The sequence below is a fragment of the Fringilla coelebs genome (genome assembly GCF_963513975.1).
Source record: "Fringilla coelebs genome assembly, chromosome: 5".
Lineage (NCBI taxonomy): Eukaryota > Metazoa > Chordata > Aves > Passeriformes > Fringillidae > Fringilla > Fringilla coelebs.
In genome coordinates, this window is record NC_140033.1 from 32,289,331 (window position 1) to 32,306,560 (window position 17,230).

At 35.9% G+C, this 17,230-nt stretch overlaps 1 protein-coding gene across 3 annotated transcripts in view; it reads left to right on the forward strand.

Moving 5' to 3' along the window:
• Window positions 1-17,230, forward strand: part of MON2 (MON2 homolog, regulator of endosome-to-Golgi trafficking) — a 68,277-nt gene that overhangs the window by 33,356 nt on the left and 17,691 nt on the right. For 2 of the 3 annotated variants that reach the window (XM_084206936.1, XM_084206934.1), the window contains exons 16-29: window positions 729-833; window positions 1,083-1,163; window positions 1,251-1,324; window positions 1,403-1,493; window positions 2,688-2,789; window positions 4,965-5,075; window positions 5,747-5,922; window positions 9,082-9,244; window positions 9,764-10,057; window positions 10,792-10,990; window positions 12,316-12,944; window positions 15,837-15,980; window positions 16,517-16,534; window positions 16,790-16,918. In XM_084206936.1, coding sequence (XP_084063062.1) covers window positions 729-833; window positions 1,083-1,163; window positions 1,251-1,324; window positions 1,403-1,493; window positions 2,688-2,789; window positions 4,965-5,075; window positions 5,747-5,922; window positions 9,082-9,244; window positions 9,764-10,057; window positions 10,792-10,990; window positions 12,316-12,944; window positions 15,837-15,980; window positions 16,517-16,534; window positions 16,790-16,918 — 2,316 coding nt within the window. The remainder of the gene's footprint in view (window positions 1-728; window positions 834-1,082; window positions 1,164-1,250; window positions 1,325-1,402; window positions 1,494-2,687; window positions 2,790-4,964; window positions 5,076-5,746; window positions 5,923-9,081; window positions 9,245-9,763; window positions 10,058-10,791; window positions 10,991-12,315; window positions 12,945-15,836; window positions 15,981-16,516; window positions 16,535-16,789; window positions 16,919-17,230) is intronic. The other variant, XM_084206935.1, reaches the window with a different exon arrangement.

The following is a 17,230-nucleotide window of genomic DNA, read 5'->3' on the forward strand; positions in this document are numbered from 1 at the left end:
TAATAATGTGAAACTGGGAGGAGAGGGCGATGATGAAATCATAGAATCACAGGATGGTTTGGGACGGAAAGGATCTTAAAGATCATCTCATTCCAACCCACTTGCCATGTGCAGGGACACCTTCCACTAGACCAGCTTGCTCAGAGTCACATCCAACCTCGCCTTGAACACTGCCAGGGATGGGACATTGACTGCTTCCCTGGGCAACCTGTTCCAGTGCCTCACTAGCCTCAAAGTAAAGATTTCTTTCCCAATATTGAAACCTGTTCTTCTTCAATTTGAACCCATTCTCTCTTGTCCTGTCACTACATGCTCTTATAAATTGTCTTGCCTCGTTTTTCCTGGCAATTCCTTTCAGGTATTGGAAGGCTGCAATTAGATCATCCCTAAGCCTTCTCTTCTCCAGGCTGAACAATCCTGATTCTCCCAGCCTTTCCTCATAGGAGGGGTCTTGCACCCCTCTAAACATCTTGGTGGCCCTCCAACAGATCAATGTCCTTCCAGTGTTGGGGACCGCAGAGCTGCATGCAGCACTCAAGTACTCATATTCAGCTTGACCAAGATAAGCCTGAGAGAAGGAGGAGAGATACTGAACTACTTCTCTAAAAAAATGTATTTTAGTAGTGCAAATAAAATGTAATTTTAAAGCACTTCAGTAAAAATTGGAAGTTTGCTAGAAACACTTTAACTATGGATGATAAAAACTGGTTGTTTGTTTTTTTTTGTAGCTGACATCAAAAAATATCCAGTGTATGAGGACATTACTCAACCTAGCTCACTTCCATGGTGCTGTTCTTGGTACATCGTGGCAACTTGTCCTGGCTACCCTTCAGGTAATACCTCCCTCACAGGAAATATTTATGCCTTGCTGTTATGCCTTGGTGTTTCGCTATAATTTGGTTTTCAGTTGCTCAGTGAGCAATAGAAGAAGCTTTGAGTCTTTTCATGGTGTAGTGTGAATTGCCTTGAATAAGTACTGCAGCATTTCTCTTGAGTTCTGTTTGGCTGGAAGGTTGGTGGCAAGCTTGAGTACAATCCTAATTTCTTCTCTGCCTGAAAAACAATCCTTTTGTATTTTTCAGCATCTTGTGTGGATTTTGGGACTGAAGCCTAGTGTTGGGGGTGCATTAAAACCTGGAAGAGCTGTGGAAGGGCCAAGCACAGTAAGCATGATTGTTTGTTTTTCAGTTAATGATTATATAATATTTTCTGTTACAATCTGTAAGACATATTTCTGCCTTTTATTCAAGGTTCTGACTACAGCAGTTATGACTGATCTGCCATCTATATCCAGCATGATTTCAAAGCTTTTTGAAAACTCACAGTAAGAAACCTTATCTTGTAATTAAAATAATATGTGTATATCAGACTTGACAGTGTTCTGATAGCAGTTATTTTTCAGGTACCTTGATGATGTGTCTTTACATCACTTAATAAATGCCCTTTGCTCCTTGTCTCTGGAAGCCATGGATATGGCCTATGGAAACAATAAGGTATAGAAAGAATTGTTTATTTTCTTTTAGATGTTTTTATGAAACAAGCAGAAGACTTGTACATTTATTCTTTAATTAACTATTTCTAATACTAAAGCCAGTAATATGTTTGATGCTCTAGATTAAAAAATAAAATATGAACCAGAGAATGTCTTGTTTTTAATGGCTCATACAGATTCTCTGAACATCCTCACTGTATTCCTGTGCTTTTTAAGGAATGTCATGTGTTTCCATTAATGAGGTTATGGGTGGATGAAACTTTTAAAAGGCCCATGTAATTTCAGAGGTTAGGGGTGCTGAGTAGCACAGTATGTTCTCTGAGATGCTCATTTTCATTTCAATTTTCTCTTACAATGTACTTCAGAGAAAGCCTAACAATCAGATATTTAGAAACCTAATAAGTCATATTTACTTGGGGAAACCATAGTTAGTAATCATGTCAGCTTCAGTAAACAACCCTTAGCCCAGAAAGGTTGAAGACCTTTCTGTGATTGGGTAAGATTGAATATATATTCTCCTAGTCATCATCTTATCCCGGAGGAGAGTTTCTGAAAGTTTGTCCTTAATCTTTTACACTAGAGATAATTAAGGCAGAGAACATGTTTTATAATATTTTGCTATTACAGCAACAGAGAATTAATTTTATAAGTAAAGTTGAAAATTTGAGTAAGAAATCAGCAGAAATGGGAAGAGCTAATGATTTCAGTGCAACAGTCATTTTGACTGTATGTTGATGTAAAAAAAAAATAAAATTGAATGACGCCTATCACAAATATTTGCAGATACATTTGATGAATGGGAAATGTATCATATTCCTGCAGAGAATTTATGGAGCAAATGAAAGATAAAGAATTAGGGTATTATGAAATGAAGTATTCCAGGTTTTTCGCATGTAATTTGAAGCTGAGGCGTTGCAGCGGGGAGAAGCCGTTTTGCTAGGTAGATGTTTCCCCAAGCCGCTTGGAGGGAGGGCTGTGCCGAGGCGAGTTCGTGCGGGCCGGTCCGTGCTCTGCTTTCTGTCAGCCTGCTGCCCCCGCGTGGCCGCCCTGCGGCACTGCGCTTGCCGCGGGAGCTCCCCAGCCTCCGCGGCCTGCGGAACGAGCGGCGCCTCGGCTTAGAAATGATCCCCTGGCAAAACGCTCTCGCCTTATCGCAGCTGCCTCAGAGTCATGTGCTCCATTCCGTTTTATTAAGGAACCATCACTTTTTGCTGTTGCTAAATTACTGGAAACGGGACTAGTTAACATGCGCAGGATTGAGATTCTTTGGAGACCTCTGACCGGTCATCTTCTGGAGGTAACTAATGGCTTTTATCACTTGTACTAGAATTTAGTTTGTATTAATTAAAATCTCATGGAAATACATTGTTCATGTGTAATTTAAAAAAAATTCTAAATCATAATTATATATTTTGCTTTAGGCACTTTATTGTTGCAGCTTGAATGCATTATGGTTCGGATTTAAAAGTGAATTTATTATTTTTAAATTACAATATTTTAGTATCTCTTGGCAACTTTGTCTTTATGGCGCTGTCAGTCTTCATATGTTTTTGACACAGCAGTGTTTAAAAAGATCAAGTAATTATACTTCATATATTTGTTCTAAATAAGGTAGTGCAAATTTACTGTTTGACACAGTACAAATATTTAAGAAGATTCTGAGATAGAATCTTCTCTAGAATTGAAGCCAGGCGATTTATTAAGAAAGGGTTGTTTGTTTGTTTGTTTCATATTTAAGCTAACTTCTGAATACTTTCTTTAAGAGAATACTGTTCAAGTATAAAAGTGTCACAATCTGGTTGCAATTTTTTTAGCATTTTAACTTCAACATGAAAAATATACTTTATGAAGGGAAAAAACCTTACATTTTGAATTGAAAACTAAAAACAGATGATTGAATGTAACTCTAGTTTTAATTCTCCACACAAGTATATAGGAGAATAAAATGTAAGAACAGGGTTTGTTTTAGAGTGGGTAAAGGAGAAAGCTTTTCTTCCTCATAATTCAGAATGTATCAGGTGCTTCCTTAGCACCAGTACATTGTTTCAACCAGTATCAAGGATTGGCCATATCTTTTTATGGAAGCCACATTTTGCTTTATCTAGGAGAAAAAAATAAGATACTTCTGGGTTTAAAGACTTAAAGCACAGGCATCTCTTTCTCTTGTTTATTTTCTGCCCCACAAAACAATAAGGTTCATCATCCACATCTTGAAACTGTTTTTATCTAGGGAGCAGTCTGTTTCAGTCTGTTACCCATGCAGTGCAGATAATCTGTCACTGTTTTGTAGGAAACACAGTCTTTCATTTTCTTTCAAAGTGTATTGCCTTATTTCCTTTTAAACCTAAGTTGCTGAGGGACAATAAGGAAGGAGGAAACATCAGCTATGATTCAATTAAACACAGCCTGAGGGAATAGCTTGTTCCCTGGTTCTGGAACTGGTCATCTGGCCAGAATCAGAGCATGAAGTACTTCAAATTCTCTCTTTTTATTTTATACAAAATTTTAAAAATGTAATTAAATCAGGAGAATGGCTATTTCTTGTCCACATTTTTAAACATTAAGCTATCTCTTTTACATTGTTCACCTTTTCAGTTTGTCTAGTGGTTGGTAGGAGAATGGTCCACCAATAAAAGGCATCAGCCTTTGTTATGATACTGCCTTGGACTTGACTCTGAATTCTCACACCATCAGAGCTAGGGTGGGAAGGGGGGGTGGAAATAGTTATGGAGTGGTCAATGAAACTGTACACTTGCCATATTAGTGTGAGGGTTATGTATTAGATACAGCACAGTTCATACAAGCTATCTAAGAAATGAATATGCACAATGTTTGGAATTTTTACATGCTAAAAAAGCAATTAGAAAAGTTGTTAGGTTTAGAAAATTTAGAGCCAGGGAAATGCATTTGAGTTTAAAGATGCTCACTATTGCTTTGTCAGGCTTTTAAAATAATGGAGCGTGAGGTTTATTTTGTCTTCAATATGTTGTTACTTTTTTGTATTTGAGAGTATAGGAGACTCTTTCTTCGTTGGCTACTGTCATGTTCCTCACTTGATTATGTTAAGTGTGTGAAACTTCCAATTTTCTAGCTTTAGGTTAAGTTAAACCTGAGAATCTTAGGTATTTATTGAAGAGTTGTTTGGTGTTTTTAAATCAGTCATTATCAGAAGTAGCAGTTAGTTTATTAATTTTGGAAAATTTATTTACTTGAATTATATATGTAATTTTCATTATGTTTCCTTCTGTGTCTTTCACTGCTTCCTATTGCTTCCTTATTCAGAAGGTATGTCTATCCAAAAGATACACTTCTTTTCTTACTCTGAAGCCAAATTTTGCCATTTAGAGATTTATTGTATTATTCTTATATTATTGTATGTATATTCTAATATAATTAATATACCAGTTTTTAATGTATTATATATTTTGGTTAAATAAAAATTACTTTAAACAAAACATTGGTGTGTTTTCAGGTCTGTCAGCATCCCAACTCCAGAATGAGAGAATGGGGAGCAGAAGCTTTAACTTCTCTCATTAAAGCAGGACTGACATTCAGACATGATCCTCCATTATCTCAAAACCAGGTAAAGTAAGTTTAAAAGCAGATGCTTTCCTCCTTTATTCTTAAAGCACTTTTGCTATTGAGTATATAAAGTCTGTAGCTGTAACACTCAGGTGTAACTATTGTGAACCACTACATGCATTCTAATGAACTATCCGCTTTCATTTTTCAAACACCTAACTAAGAGTCATGCTTGCAAATTATGTCCATTTCTTAGAATAAATTCTGGGTCCACCCCCATGAGTGCAAAGCAATTACAAAATGTTTAGTAGTATATATGTGATTGATTCTGTGTCGGGTAGAAAATGTGTTGCCTAACCTTCTAAATTACAGCTATTCAATTCATTATTAATAAAATATTCTAATATTATTACTGATAGTCATTGGATATTTTTTTAATGGTCTCTTGAGGAGGAAGCTGAGTGTAGCCCTGCTGAGTGAGCATAAAGTTGCATGACACTTTTTATGCAACTGTAGTAACATCTGTAGCTGCTTCCTGAGGAACCTGGAGAACAGGAGCCAGGAAGGTAGATTTTCTGCAGAGACCCTTTATGGTCTGAATTTGAGCATTTTGTGAGTGAGCTACTGAGTTAATTCAATTAATTTGTACTGTATGTTTTCACTCATACATAAAAATATGTAAGAATCAGTTAAATGTTAGCATTCTTAATATGCTTTACTGTTTACTTTTAGAGACTGCAGTTGCTTTTATTGAATCCACTAAAGGAGCTGTCAACCATTAGTCACCCTGATATCAGGATCAAGCAGTTGGAGTGTGTGCTACAGATTTTACAGAGTCAGGGTGACAGCTTAGGACCTGGTTGGCCATTGGTGCTTGGAGTCATGGGGGCAATCCAAAGTGATCAAGGGTAAGTGGTAGAAATAAAATTTTAAACCCATATAAGAACAGTAGAAAAAATTCTGCATATATTTTTGTACTTTATTAGCCACTTCAATAATCATAGTTTCATTGTAATTTTTGGCTTGTGAAAAATTTTACTCAACAAAAATACACTTTTTAATTCTTCCTGAAGCTCACTTTATTTTACTGAATTAATCTTCTAAAAGACCAGAATATTATTCCACTCTACATTCTTCAGCATGCAGTATACACTCAGTGTGCCATTTCATTTGATCTTGACCATCTGGTGGACACATCTCTGGTGCTTGCCAGTACTTCTGTGTGAATCAGCTCTTGCTCAGTTTATCTATTGTTTCTTCTTAAATCTTCTAGTAGTCTCTAGTGTGTGTTTTCTTCTGATAGCTCTCTCTTTTTCTTTAAGTTTTCCTACCTAAATGGTTGCTGGTAGCAGAAGGATGGAAGATTATTTACTGGCCGTGGGCAAATCCCTTGACTTAAACAATTGACTCTGTTGCCAGTAGAGGCAGACTTGTTCTCTGCCCACAAGGGAAAGTGAGAAATGAAGTTGCAAGGAGTATTTTTGAAATGAGCAATGAATTGAACATCTGCCTTTGTAATTGTAAGCACCAAGAATTATACCCACACACTCAAACCATATTTATTGTTTTTTTAGGTGCTACTCAAGACTAGCAGCAGGATAGGTCATCATATAACTTTAGTGTCAGTAGAATTCTCTTTGGCATAGCTCTCCTTTCGTCTCACCTTGGCTTTAGTCTTCTGGTCATATAAAAACCTAAAGCCCCTTCAAATGCTTGAAGGATTTTGATCTTGGACCAGTATTGTTTGCATTGTCAGTAGTACCTACCAAAATTCCCAAGGATTTTGCCATTCTTGGTTGCGAGCATCTTCTTTTTGTAATTAAGCTTTATTTGGTAGTTGTTGTTTCCACACTTGGTGCAATGTCTTCCTGCACACCTTTTGATTTTCACTGTTGTTAATGATGGATGAGAACCACCACAAATTCCTTCTCAAGACAGTCTTCAGATCCCATTAAATCTCAAACCCATATCTCACTGGCTGATGTCTCAAGATGTTACTAACATCTTGTGTTATATCTTAGTCTCCTCCACAAAGTATACTTCAGCTACATAGCACTGTTTGTCCCCATCATATTAAGCAGAGTAGGAAAAAAAAAAAGCATGCCTCTTTTTCCTTGAGAAAGAACTTAATTTCTTACCTGAGTTACAGCTGTGAGTACAAGATGCAGATGCTGTTATTGTACGTTAAATATTAACTTTCTGACTAAAAGACTTTATTCACAAGTGTCTTCCCTCTGACCAGGGAACATCCTGGATTCCAGGACAGAAGTCCATTTACCTTCCTGGAGAACTGCTTTCCAGGCTTTTATAAATACAGAAAATGCTGTTTTGATAACCAAAACCATACTATGGTCACTTCTGGATTGTACAGTACTATCCTGCCAAACAAAAGGAAGCCTGTCTTTGAAGACTTTTTCAGTGGAAAGACTCTGTTTATTTAAAGCTTAGATAAAGCCCTACACAATCTTAAGATTTCTTACTGAGCTTAAGTTTCTTCTACTTATAGTTACCTTTCTGTGGTCACCTGTAACACCAAGGACAGTTCCACAATTTGAAGAGTGGTATCACTGTTACTACTTGCATGAGGGACTTTAAAACCTTTCTTCAACACATAGCAGTGTAGGACCTTAATTTGGAAAAGCTGTTCTGAATTTGTTCTTGTAGCCTTGCATTTGAAGTTTAGAAAGACAGGTTACTTTCTCATTAGCTCAGTACTTCAGAATGAGTAGTGGAACTATACTTTGATTTCCTGCCTCCTCTTTTCTCTTAGAGTCCTTGAAGGTCACATGCCTCATGAAACTGTGTACTGGAGGGGGAACTGCAGCAGTTTTGGGTCTGTTTCACTTTACAGACTCCTCTAATGAGTAAGGGGAAAAGAATTGTGTGTCTATCCTCCATCAGTATCGCAATGATAAATACTTTGATCTTACATGGTAGGATGGATGTTTCTCTGCAGTATTCATCATATTAGAGAATTATTAGTTAAACCATTACTGTCCATGTGAAGTTTCTTGTAGATTCCTCTGGTTTCTATATCATGTTGGCTGTTAAAATACAGTGGAAATGACTCACCTCTGACTTTGAGTTTGGATTAATAAAAGAAATTCATTTGTAATTCTGGAATAGGTAACTGACATGTCTATAGTCTGAAGTTTTTTCCCAGGATGTATATCCTGAAGGACACCAAGTTTCTGTATTACAAAGCTTTGAAGTTATTTCTGTTGTACATTAAACATTGAAAAAACCCTGCAGTGAAATTTAAATGCAGCTTCCCTATTTTGTGTCACCTACACTCCACCACTTCTTTTGATTCCTTCATTTTGTCACTCACTGAACAAGATTTTAGTTCTAAATGCTCCTTCTGAGAACTCTTTCTTGCAAACCTTTTCTGTTCTATATTTTTATGTTTGTATTCAGAATCTAATTCTGAAGGCAAAGTAATTATTAAGAATCTATTTAAGGGTAGATACTTTGAAAAGTTTTTGTCTGATATAATGTAGTATTGAAGTGAGTAAAACTATGATTATATTAGTCTGCATCTTTCCTAATAAATAAAAACAAATCTTGCCCACCTGTTTGGCACACTTGAAGTAATTTGTAACTGCTGATATGAAATATTCTTCAGAACAGCTTGCTCTTTGGAAGATTATCATGCTTTAATGAAGCTTGGTTTGGTTTTGGGGTTTTTTTTTTCCCATTGTGGGTTTTTTCTAACGTTCTGGCTAACACATTTGAACTAACAAGCCTTAGAACTCTAAAACAGAAAAATGGACTTCACTATGTAAAATTAGCTAAGGACCACTGGAAAGTCTAAACTTCCAACTCCACTAGGTAGTTAACGTGGACTAAACTACTTCATCAGAATTTTAAGCTTCAACTTAAAATTATATCTCAAAAAACCCATTTAAAGTGGTGCAAATTCTTCTCAAAAACATTAATTTCATTTTTTTCTTTTTGTATTTAATAATGCTATCTCCTGAGGTATTGTATTCAAAATATCTCCATGCTCTTGAAGAAATGTGAAATGAGTGTGTGTGTGTGCTTTGTTTTCATTTTGTTTTTTTAAGAGAGTCCTTAATACGGACTGCGTTCCAGTGTCTTCAGCTGGTTGTGACTGACTTCCTTCCTACAATGCCATGTACTTGTCTGCAGATAGTTGTTGAAGTTGCAGGAAGCTTTGGACTTCACAATCAAGAGCTAAATATAAGTTTAACTTCAATTGGTTTGCTGGTGAGTTTTGTATTAACCTACAGTGACGCTGCTTCTGGCTTTCATTTTTGCTTTTCTTTTTTAATGAAAACTTATCTGTAGCCAGTTATACAAATGAAAACCACAACATAACTTTTTGGGTTCTTACTGAACTTCCATGCTGTCATTTGGAATCATAGGTAAATTGAGTGAGCACATCTTACCTTTAAATCTCCATGATTCCTGCCTTACTAAAGGAAGTAGTATTGCATTGTAAGCATGTTCATCAGTATCTTATTTTTAATACATTTTTTTACAAAAAATGTATTAAAATCATGAGTTCATTCTTCATAGCAGGAACCTAAAAGCTTTGAGAAAGAAGAGTAATTTTTGGACCTTGCAAAATTTATATGCTGATCTTGTTTCACCAGTGTAGGGAAATTAGTATCTTGATGTACTTTGCAAAATACTTTGTGAAAATAAAAGACAATTTATTTCATGAACATTAAAGCATTACCCTATTTTTATTGTATAACACCATATGTCTTATTTATTTTGTAGTGGAATATTTCAGATTATTTTTTCCAAAGAGGTGAAATAATTGAAAAGGAGCTAAACAAAGAAGAAGCAGTGTTGCAGAAACAGGCAGAAGAAAAGGGGGTGTTGCTGAACAGACCTTTCCATCCTGCATCACCATTTGACTGTCTGTGGTTATGCCTGTATGCCAAACTTGGAGAGCTGTGTGTGGATCCTCGACCCGCAGTTAGAAAGAGCGCTGGGCAGACATTGTTTTCTACTATTGGTGCTCATGGAACTTTACTGCAGCATTCAACGTGGCACACAGTAATATGGAAGGTATGATGTGTAAGCTTCCTATGAAGGTTTTGTAAAGAGCATATACATTTATTAACCATTTACCATTTAATGACCACTATTACTTAAAAAATTTATTAAGACTTTTAAAAGATAACATAAGATGGCAGAAATCTAATGTCTTGGGTTTTGGGAATGGTTTTTATACTTTGTTTTCTCTGGCCTTTAAAGCCTCTTCTAAAATACCATTTTAATATCCTAAGAATTTATTTTTTACTTGGGAGTTTGATAAAAAGATGGTGTCCTTCCTACAAGAATGACTTATCTTTTGTGTGAAAATGGAGATGTTTGAGGGTCATGTGACTGGGCTGATCTGGTGTTAGATGGAGCCTTGCTTTGCATTCTGTTTTGGATCTGTCAAAATCCTGTGCTCAAAGTCATGGTCCTGTTGTGCTTTATGGAAACTTTGGGCTATATTTGAGCCTGCCTGCTGTACCTGTGAAGTGTCTGAGATCCACTGGTTTTAGTGTTCTCTTGGTGCTGACACTGTTCTTGGTGGGTTTGAGTGTCCTACTCCAGCCTTTCTCAAGTGGCCATCAGTTGACTGATTGTTAATCTTGACTGCTGCGGAGACTATTTAGGACAAGGGAATTTTCAGGGTGGCATAGTGATAGAAAAGATAATGAAAGAATTACTGGTTTTTTGTTGGTTTACTGTGAATGCAGCCATGTTATTTGAAAAGTTGCATTTTTCCTCTTTTTTTCTGGCTATTACAGGTTTTATTTCACCTGTTGGATAGGGTTCGAGAATCTTCTACAACAGCTGACAAAGAGAAGATTGAATCAGGAGGAGGCAACATTCTCATTCATCATTCAAGGGATACAGCTGAGAAACAGTGGGCTGAGACATGGGTATTAACACTGGCTGGAGTTGCAAGGATATTTAACACTAGGAGATACTTACTGCAGCCTCTAGGTAAAATTTATAGATATTAAAAGACACAATTATAAACTTTCTGCTTTTTTATGTTCTTATGTTCAGTTAATATACTGGGCAAGATGCTTAATCTTAGCTTAAAAATGTTTTATGTTGTGTCACCTCAAATGTTATGAAAATTATGGAGTTATTAATTCATGCTTCGTAGAGCCAAAAACTGTAACTACAGATTTCCTCTTCTGTATCGTGGTACCTGAGATTAAATCTCAGTAGTCACAATTCTGTCCCAGTTTTGGGTGCTAAATAGCTTTAAATTATAGTAGACTGATAACAATAATACTTTGTCTTTTCTTTGTTCTTGCGAGAACATGCTTTTCCTTTTATCTGTCTAAGGGAATGCAACACTTGCCTGGAACTCTTTTGTGGTATCAGTGTCAAATTTAACAGTCCTCTGAGAACATAAAGAATTTACCTGTAAAGTCAGTGGAGTATTGAACATTTTCATTGTTCAGCTGTATGTAGTAATATTTTACAATAGCTTGGTAATTTCTACGAGGAAAAAGTGAAAAAGGAATAGAGAATGTATAGCTTATAAAGAAAAGTTCTCATTAGATTATTCTACCTTCAGCATCCGATAGTATGCAGTTGATGTATATTAACTGAATATAAGTTGTATTTCATTTTGGTCATTTGTGATACAGGTATCAACATATTAACAGTAAGTGTATCAGTCATTTGCAGAAATGTGGTAGAATTTAGGCTATATTAAACTTGAGTTAAAACTGAATGAAAAAATTAGAACTACTTTAATTATTCAAACCCTGTAATTAGTAATATAGAAAATTGAAGGTTAAGGCTAAATTTAATGAAAAACGCAAATGCCTCAAATGAAATATTTCCACAGTACAATTATCAAAGCATTTTAAAATCAATTCTTTATAAATGCATTGCATGAGGAATTGCATTAATTTGACCCTTAATTCCTTGTGTGGGTTTAACCCTTCTTGAAATCAGCAGGCATCTGGTATGTTTAAGAATAAATCTGGTTTACTATACTGAATGAATAAAATGTATTTTACTGGTATGGGATGGGGTATGTGATTTTTTGCTAGCAAATTTAGCATGAACATAGGTATATTGTTTCATTCTTCATATTTATGTGTTTCTCTGTCACATTCATTCTTTCAGCTTATGGTTGAACTGATATAAAAGTCATTCAAGTAGCCACCCAGTCTCTTGAAATTTCTGTGTATTAGACTAACAAATACATGAGCAGTCTTTTAGAGAGGCAGGATAGGTGGGAATGGGAATAGGAAGCAAGTTCCAAATTGATTTTTTTCCATCCTCTCTCTTTTTTTAAATAGGAGACTTTTCCCAAGCCTGGGATGTTCTTCTTGATCACATCCAGTCAGCAGCACTTAGCAAAAATAATGAAGTTTCCTTGGCTGCTCTGAAAAGCTTCCAGGAAATCCTACAAATTGTTTCTCCTGTTCGAGACTCTGAGAAGCCTGAGACACCACCTGCCATCAATGTTTCTGTACCTTTGGTGGTAGGGACAACTACTGCCACTAGTCTTGGCAGATCATTCATGAGAACTGACTCCATAGGAGAAAGAATAGGAAAATATAATGGATCTGAACCTCCTGTAATAACAGATGAGATTGAAGATTTGAATCTTTGGTGGGCAGCCTGGAACAGCTGGTATAGGATTGGATCAGAAAGTACAAGGCCTCCAATTACTTGTGATAAATTGACTTTCATTCCCAGCCAGCCTTTTCTTACAGCTTTAATTCAAATATTCCCAGCTCTTTACCAACACATCAAAACTGGTTTCAGCATGGATGATCTCCAAAAACTCGGTGTCATTTTGCACGGTGCTGTTTCAGTTCCAATCAGCTCAGATGCTTCCCCTTTCATCCTTCCATCTTACACTGAAGCAGTTCTGACAAGTTTACAGGAAGCAGTGCTTACAGCTTTAGATGTTTTACAAAAGGTAATCATGCAACTTCTAATGTGTGAAAGATAAACTACAGTGTGTGCTACTTCTACTCTATAGAACTATAATGGGGTGATTTAAACATGATTTAAAAAATTATTTATAATTGCACAGTATGTTGTATTTTAACAATCAGATCTCCATTCCTGCTGCAAAATAGATGCTCTGCATTGAAAGGAATGGTGTAATCCTTATGAAATGTGCTTTTGCTTGATTGCAGAAGTACCTTAAGTGTTGTGCTGTGTTTGTAGCCATTCACGTGTCCATCTAATATTGAAGTACTGTTGATATTGAAGGTCTGTACATGGAGACAGAGGAACAGTCCCACTAACCGTGTTCCATATCATGTCCAGGTGCTGCCATGAACAGCCTAGAGAGAACTTACAGTTTACACAAAGCATAAAATATAGGAGGTTCTCTGGCAGATTACTTACATTCTGGACTCTTAATAATCAGTTATTTAAGGAAAATGCTGCATCTCTGCTTAAGAAATTCTTACTATAGAACTCATGCTCAAAGAGCCCCTTCATGCAAGTAAATCTATAAACAGTAAATGAGGGTGCTCTTTCTCTGAAAGCCAAAAAAAAAAGAAAATAGTACTGCTTGCTTCTTTCTTTTTGCAGTTGTAAAATATCTCCTTGCAAAATTCAGTGCTTATTCACAAAACTTATTTATTCAAAAGAAGCGGAGTTGATAATGAATTAAATAATTCATTTATATTAAGCGCTACTTTTAAAAAAACACCCCCCCCCCACCCTTTCCAAAAAAAAAAAAAAAAGCCTCAAACTTACTTGGGAAATGCCAGAATTAAAATATCCACATGACCTGACTTCATTCCCTATGGGCTTTCATGTTAGGACTACTTTGCTTAACTATGTGGCCATATATCCCCCCTGCTGCTGTCAGGATCCTGCCCCATTTACTTCATGGAACACATGGTAGCTGCCAAATGAGCAGCAATTCAGTGTCTTGTTTTCTCTTTTGCTTAGTGTGAGCTGATTAATCTCTAACATATGCAACCAAGGTAGAATAATTACCTTGCAGCCATTCCTATAGCTGATGGTTTTAACAAATACTCATTAATGTATTTTGAAAACAGAGGTATAAGAATAGCATCATAAAAAGGCTTTGGTTGTAAGGAACCATAAAGATCATCTAGTTCCAACCACTCCTGCCATGGAAATGCTATGGAGTGAATTATTTTGTTTAAATTTCATTTCAGTTTGCTTGGCTAGAAGTTGATATTGAATCTCAGTTTTGTATGTGGGTGTATAAATAACATGAAGTTTTAAAACCAGTCATATCTACATTTTCATCCTTTTCCAGTCAGCTTGACCCTTTTTTATCCTCCCTTTTCCAGCAGGTCAGTCTAACTCAAATCTTATTTTTCCCATTTGATCAGTCCATTTATTTATCTCACATTTTTCTGGTTTTTAGTCTTCTTATCCAGATGATCTTAGTTTCCAAAGGCTGCAGGCATTAAGACTTTTCAAACAACGGGTTACCAAAATTCTTAACATGAGGAAAAACTGCACATTATTATACTCTTGTTCTTGTCAAGATGTTTTAGTGGAAGGTTTCTAAACAATATTAAAAGCAGTAACTCTACATGAGAAAGTGAGACATCTCCCCTTCCCCACCCCCAGTTTCAATGGCTTACCATGGCAGTTACAAGCCTTTGCACATACAGACTTCCATAAGATGGTACCTCAAACCATCTATAGTTATGTTACTAACACAACAGCACAGAAGTTCCTAAAAACATTAAAGTATTTTTGGACATCAGTAAGTTCTGTGAAGTTGTGTGATTGCTCCTCTTGGCTCTATAAACACAGTACAGTTCACATGGCAAGGCAGCCAGTCAGTGCTGATGTGAAGCAAAGGCCATGAGTCAGATGGTTTTACTTCAGGCCAGAGTACGTTTTTCCTCTCTTGAAATCAATTTATACTCTCAGGACTACACACAGAAAGATTATAGAAGAGTATATAAATATTTGCAGTCTTTGAAACAAAACATTATCTGTGTTTGCATGTAGGATCAGGTTCTTTGCTGATACAGGAAGACTTGGGTCAGCTCTGATTTTCTCTGAAGTTGTGGAACAACTTTGCAGTTTGAATAGCATGAAAAAAACCTAGCATTTTTCATACTGAATCCTGACTAGTTTAACAAATATATTTTATAATGTGATTTCACTAACAAAGGACACCATTGCAACTCAATGGGAATGGAAGGGAACTTTGCATCTCTTTCCAGGCTTCCAGATGTTGAGCCCATGTTACAGTCTTTGCTTTGTTTTTTTTTCTTTTTCTCATTAGAACTCATCTTCTTTTACTGCTGTAGTATAGGGGGGTTTGAGGTTTTTTGGTAGTGTAAGTACACTGTTACTGAAATGTTTTCCATTTTAAAGCAAGATGGGTGAGTTTTAGCTATGCCAAACCATATAATTCTCATTTCATTTCTATTCCTCTCTATAAGACACTCTTTTAACTACTTTTTGAAGCCTTCTATCATTTACTTCTGAGATTTAAATGTTTATTGAAGTAGAACTTGAAGATGTGATTGATATCTATATACAAGACTTGCATAAGACTTTATTTTACTGACAAGTCAAAGCAGAGTTTGTGAGGAAAAGTTATCTTTTATTGGATGAGATAGCTGTATTTACTGAATTATATATGCCTAGGTATCTTGCAACTTTATTTACTTCAATAAAGTAACAAAATGTAATTTCCTTAAACTATTGGAACTGTACACGATCCTTCATACAGCATGACTCTTGCATAGTCTTATATGGGGAGTTTTCTGTAGGAGTTCCTTGTACTGATGCAGGTGTTAGAGCAAAACCTCAAGAAATATATATTAAACTTCTTTATGTTCTCTTGATAAAGGCTATATGTGTGGGCTCAGAAGGTATGCAGATAATGTATCCTGCAATCTTTGACCAACTACTGGCTTTTGTAGAATTTTCCTGCAAGCCTCCACAGTATGGACAGTTGGAAACAAAGCACATTGCAAATGCAAAGTATAATCAGGTAATTAATTAGAAATCTCACCTGTTTCACTTGGCTGGTTAATCCAATTCAGCTTCAGATATAGGTTGTCCAGCAAGATGCATTTGTTCAATCTGTAAAAAATTAACTGCATGTTGCGTAATAAGGTTTTTTTTACATGCTTTTACATGCTTTTACATGCTTCTTTTACTCCCTTTGCATTTTTCTTTGCTTTTATACTTCATATTCCTTCATGTAGGAAAGGTCTGGCTTGGACACCAGACAAATGTGTCTTGAATTTGTACATGAATTAATCTAAAATAATTTGTCCTACAAGAGATACTAAATTTAACACAGAGACATGATAATTTTGAATGGAGAAAATTCCCTCAAGCTGCAGATTTTTGAATTGCACGTGCTGTAAAGAAATGGAGCGTGTTCAATAATTCTTTTTATCTGTGTGCACTGCTGTTCACTAAGCATGAGCATCTGATTCAGTGTAATCAAAGAGGTAACTATTATGTATGTATTAATTCTTCTTATTCTGTTTGTCCTGCAACACAATGGAATCACACTAGATACAACTATTTGCACCGGTGAGTTAAATTTCCTTAAAGATTGTCCTAATGTAGTTGTCTTGCTTAGACTGCAACTCAAATGTACTTTACTTCAATGTAGAGTACATTTTCATAGCCAGACTATGTTGTATTTGCAGTTTTGTGGCTTGGACCATATTCTTAGCAAACCTTGCATGCATTAAACTGAGAGTTCAGTGCAAAACATACACTTTCTGTTCCTTAATTAATATGTTTTCATGCCTAATTTAGTAATTTACTAATTCCTTTTCCTAGGCGGAATGGGTGGCATTGAATTACGTACCATTTGCAGAGAGATCATTGGAAGTTGTCGTGGACTTATACCAAAAGACAGCTTGCCACAAAGCTGTGGTAACAGAGAAGGTTCTTCAGAACATTATTAAGGTAAAAGTTTGACCTGCATGTGCTCTGAATTTAATGAGCTTATATTGAAAATCATGCATTTTATTTTCAGCTAGTGTCAACAAACACTGCCTAGGAAGCTTCAAGCTGTAGTAAACAGATTGATATTTTATGAAGATAAGCAGCAGGGAATAATTTCTTCTGAAGATGAAAGGCTATTTATTAGTCTATTTTACTGTTCTTAGCTGGGTAATGTCAGCATCAGTATTTCAGTGTTACGATAAAAATTTACAAACGTGTTAGGCCCCAAAACGTTCATCTTTGAAAGTGTTATGCACTTGAGTGTGGTAAGTA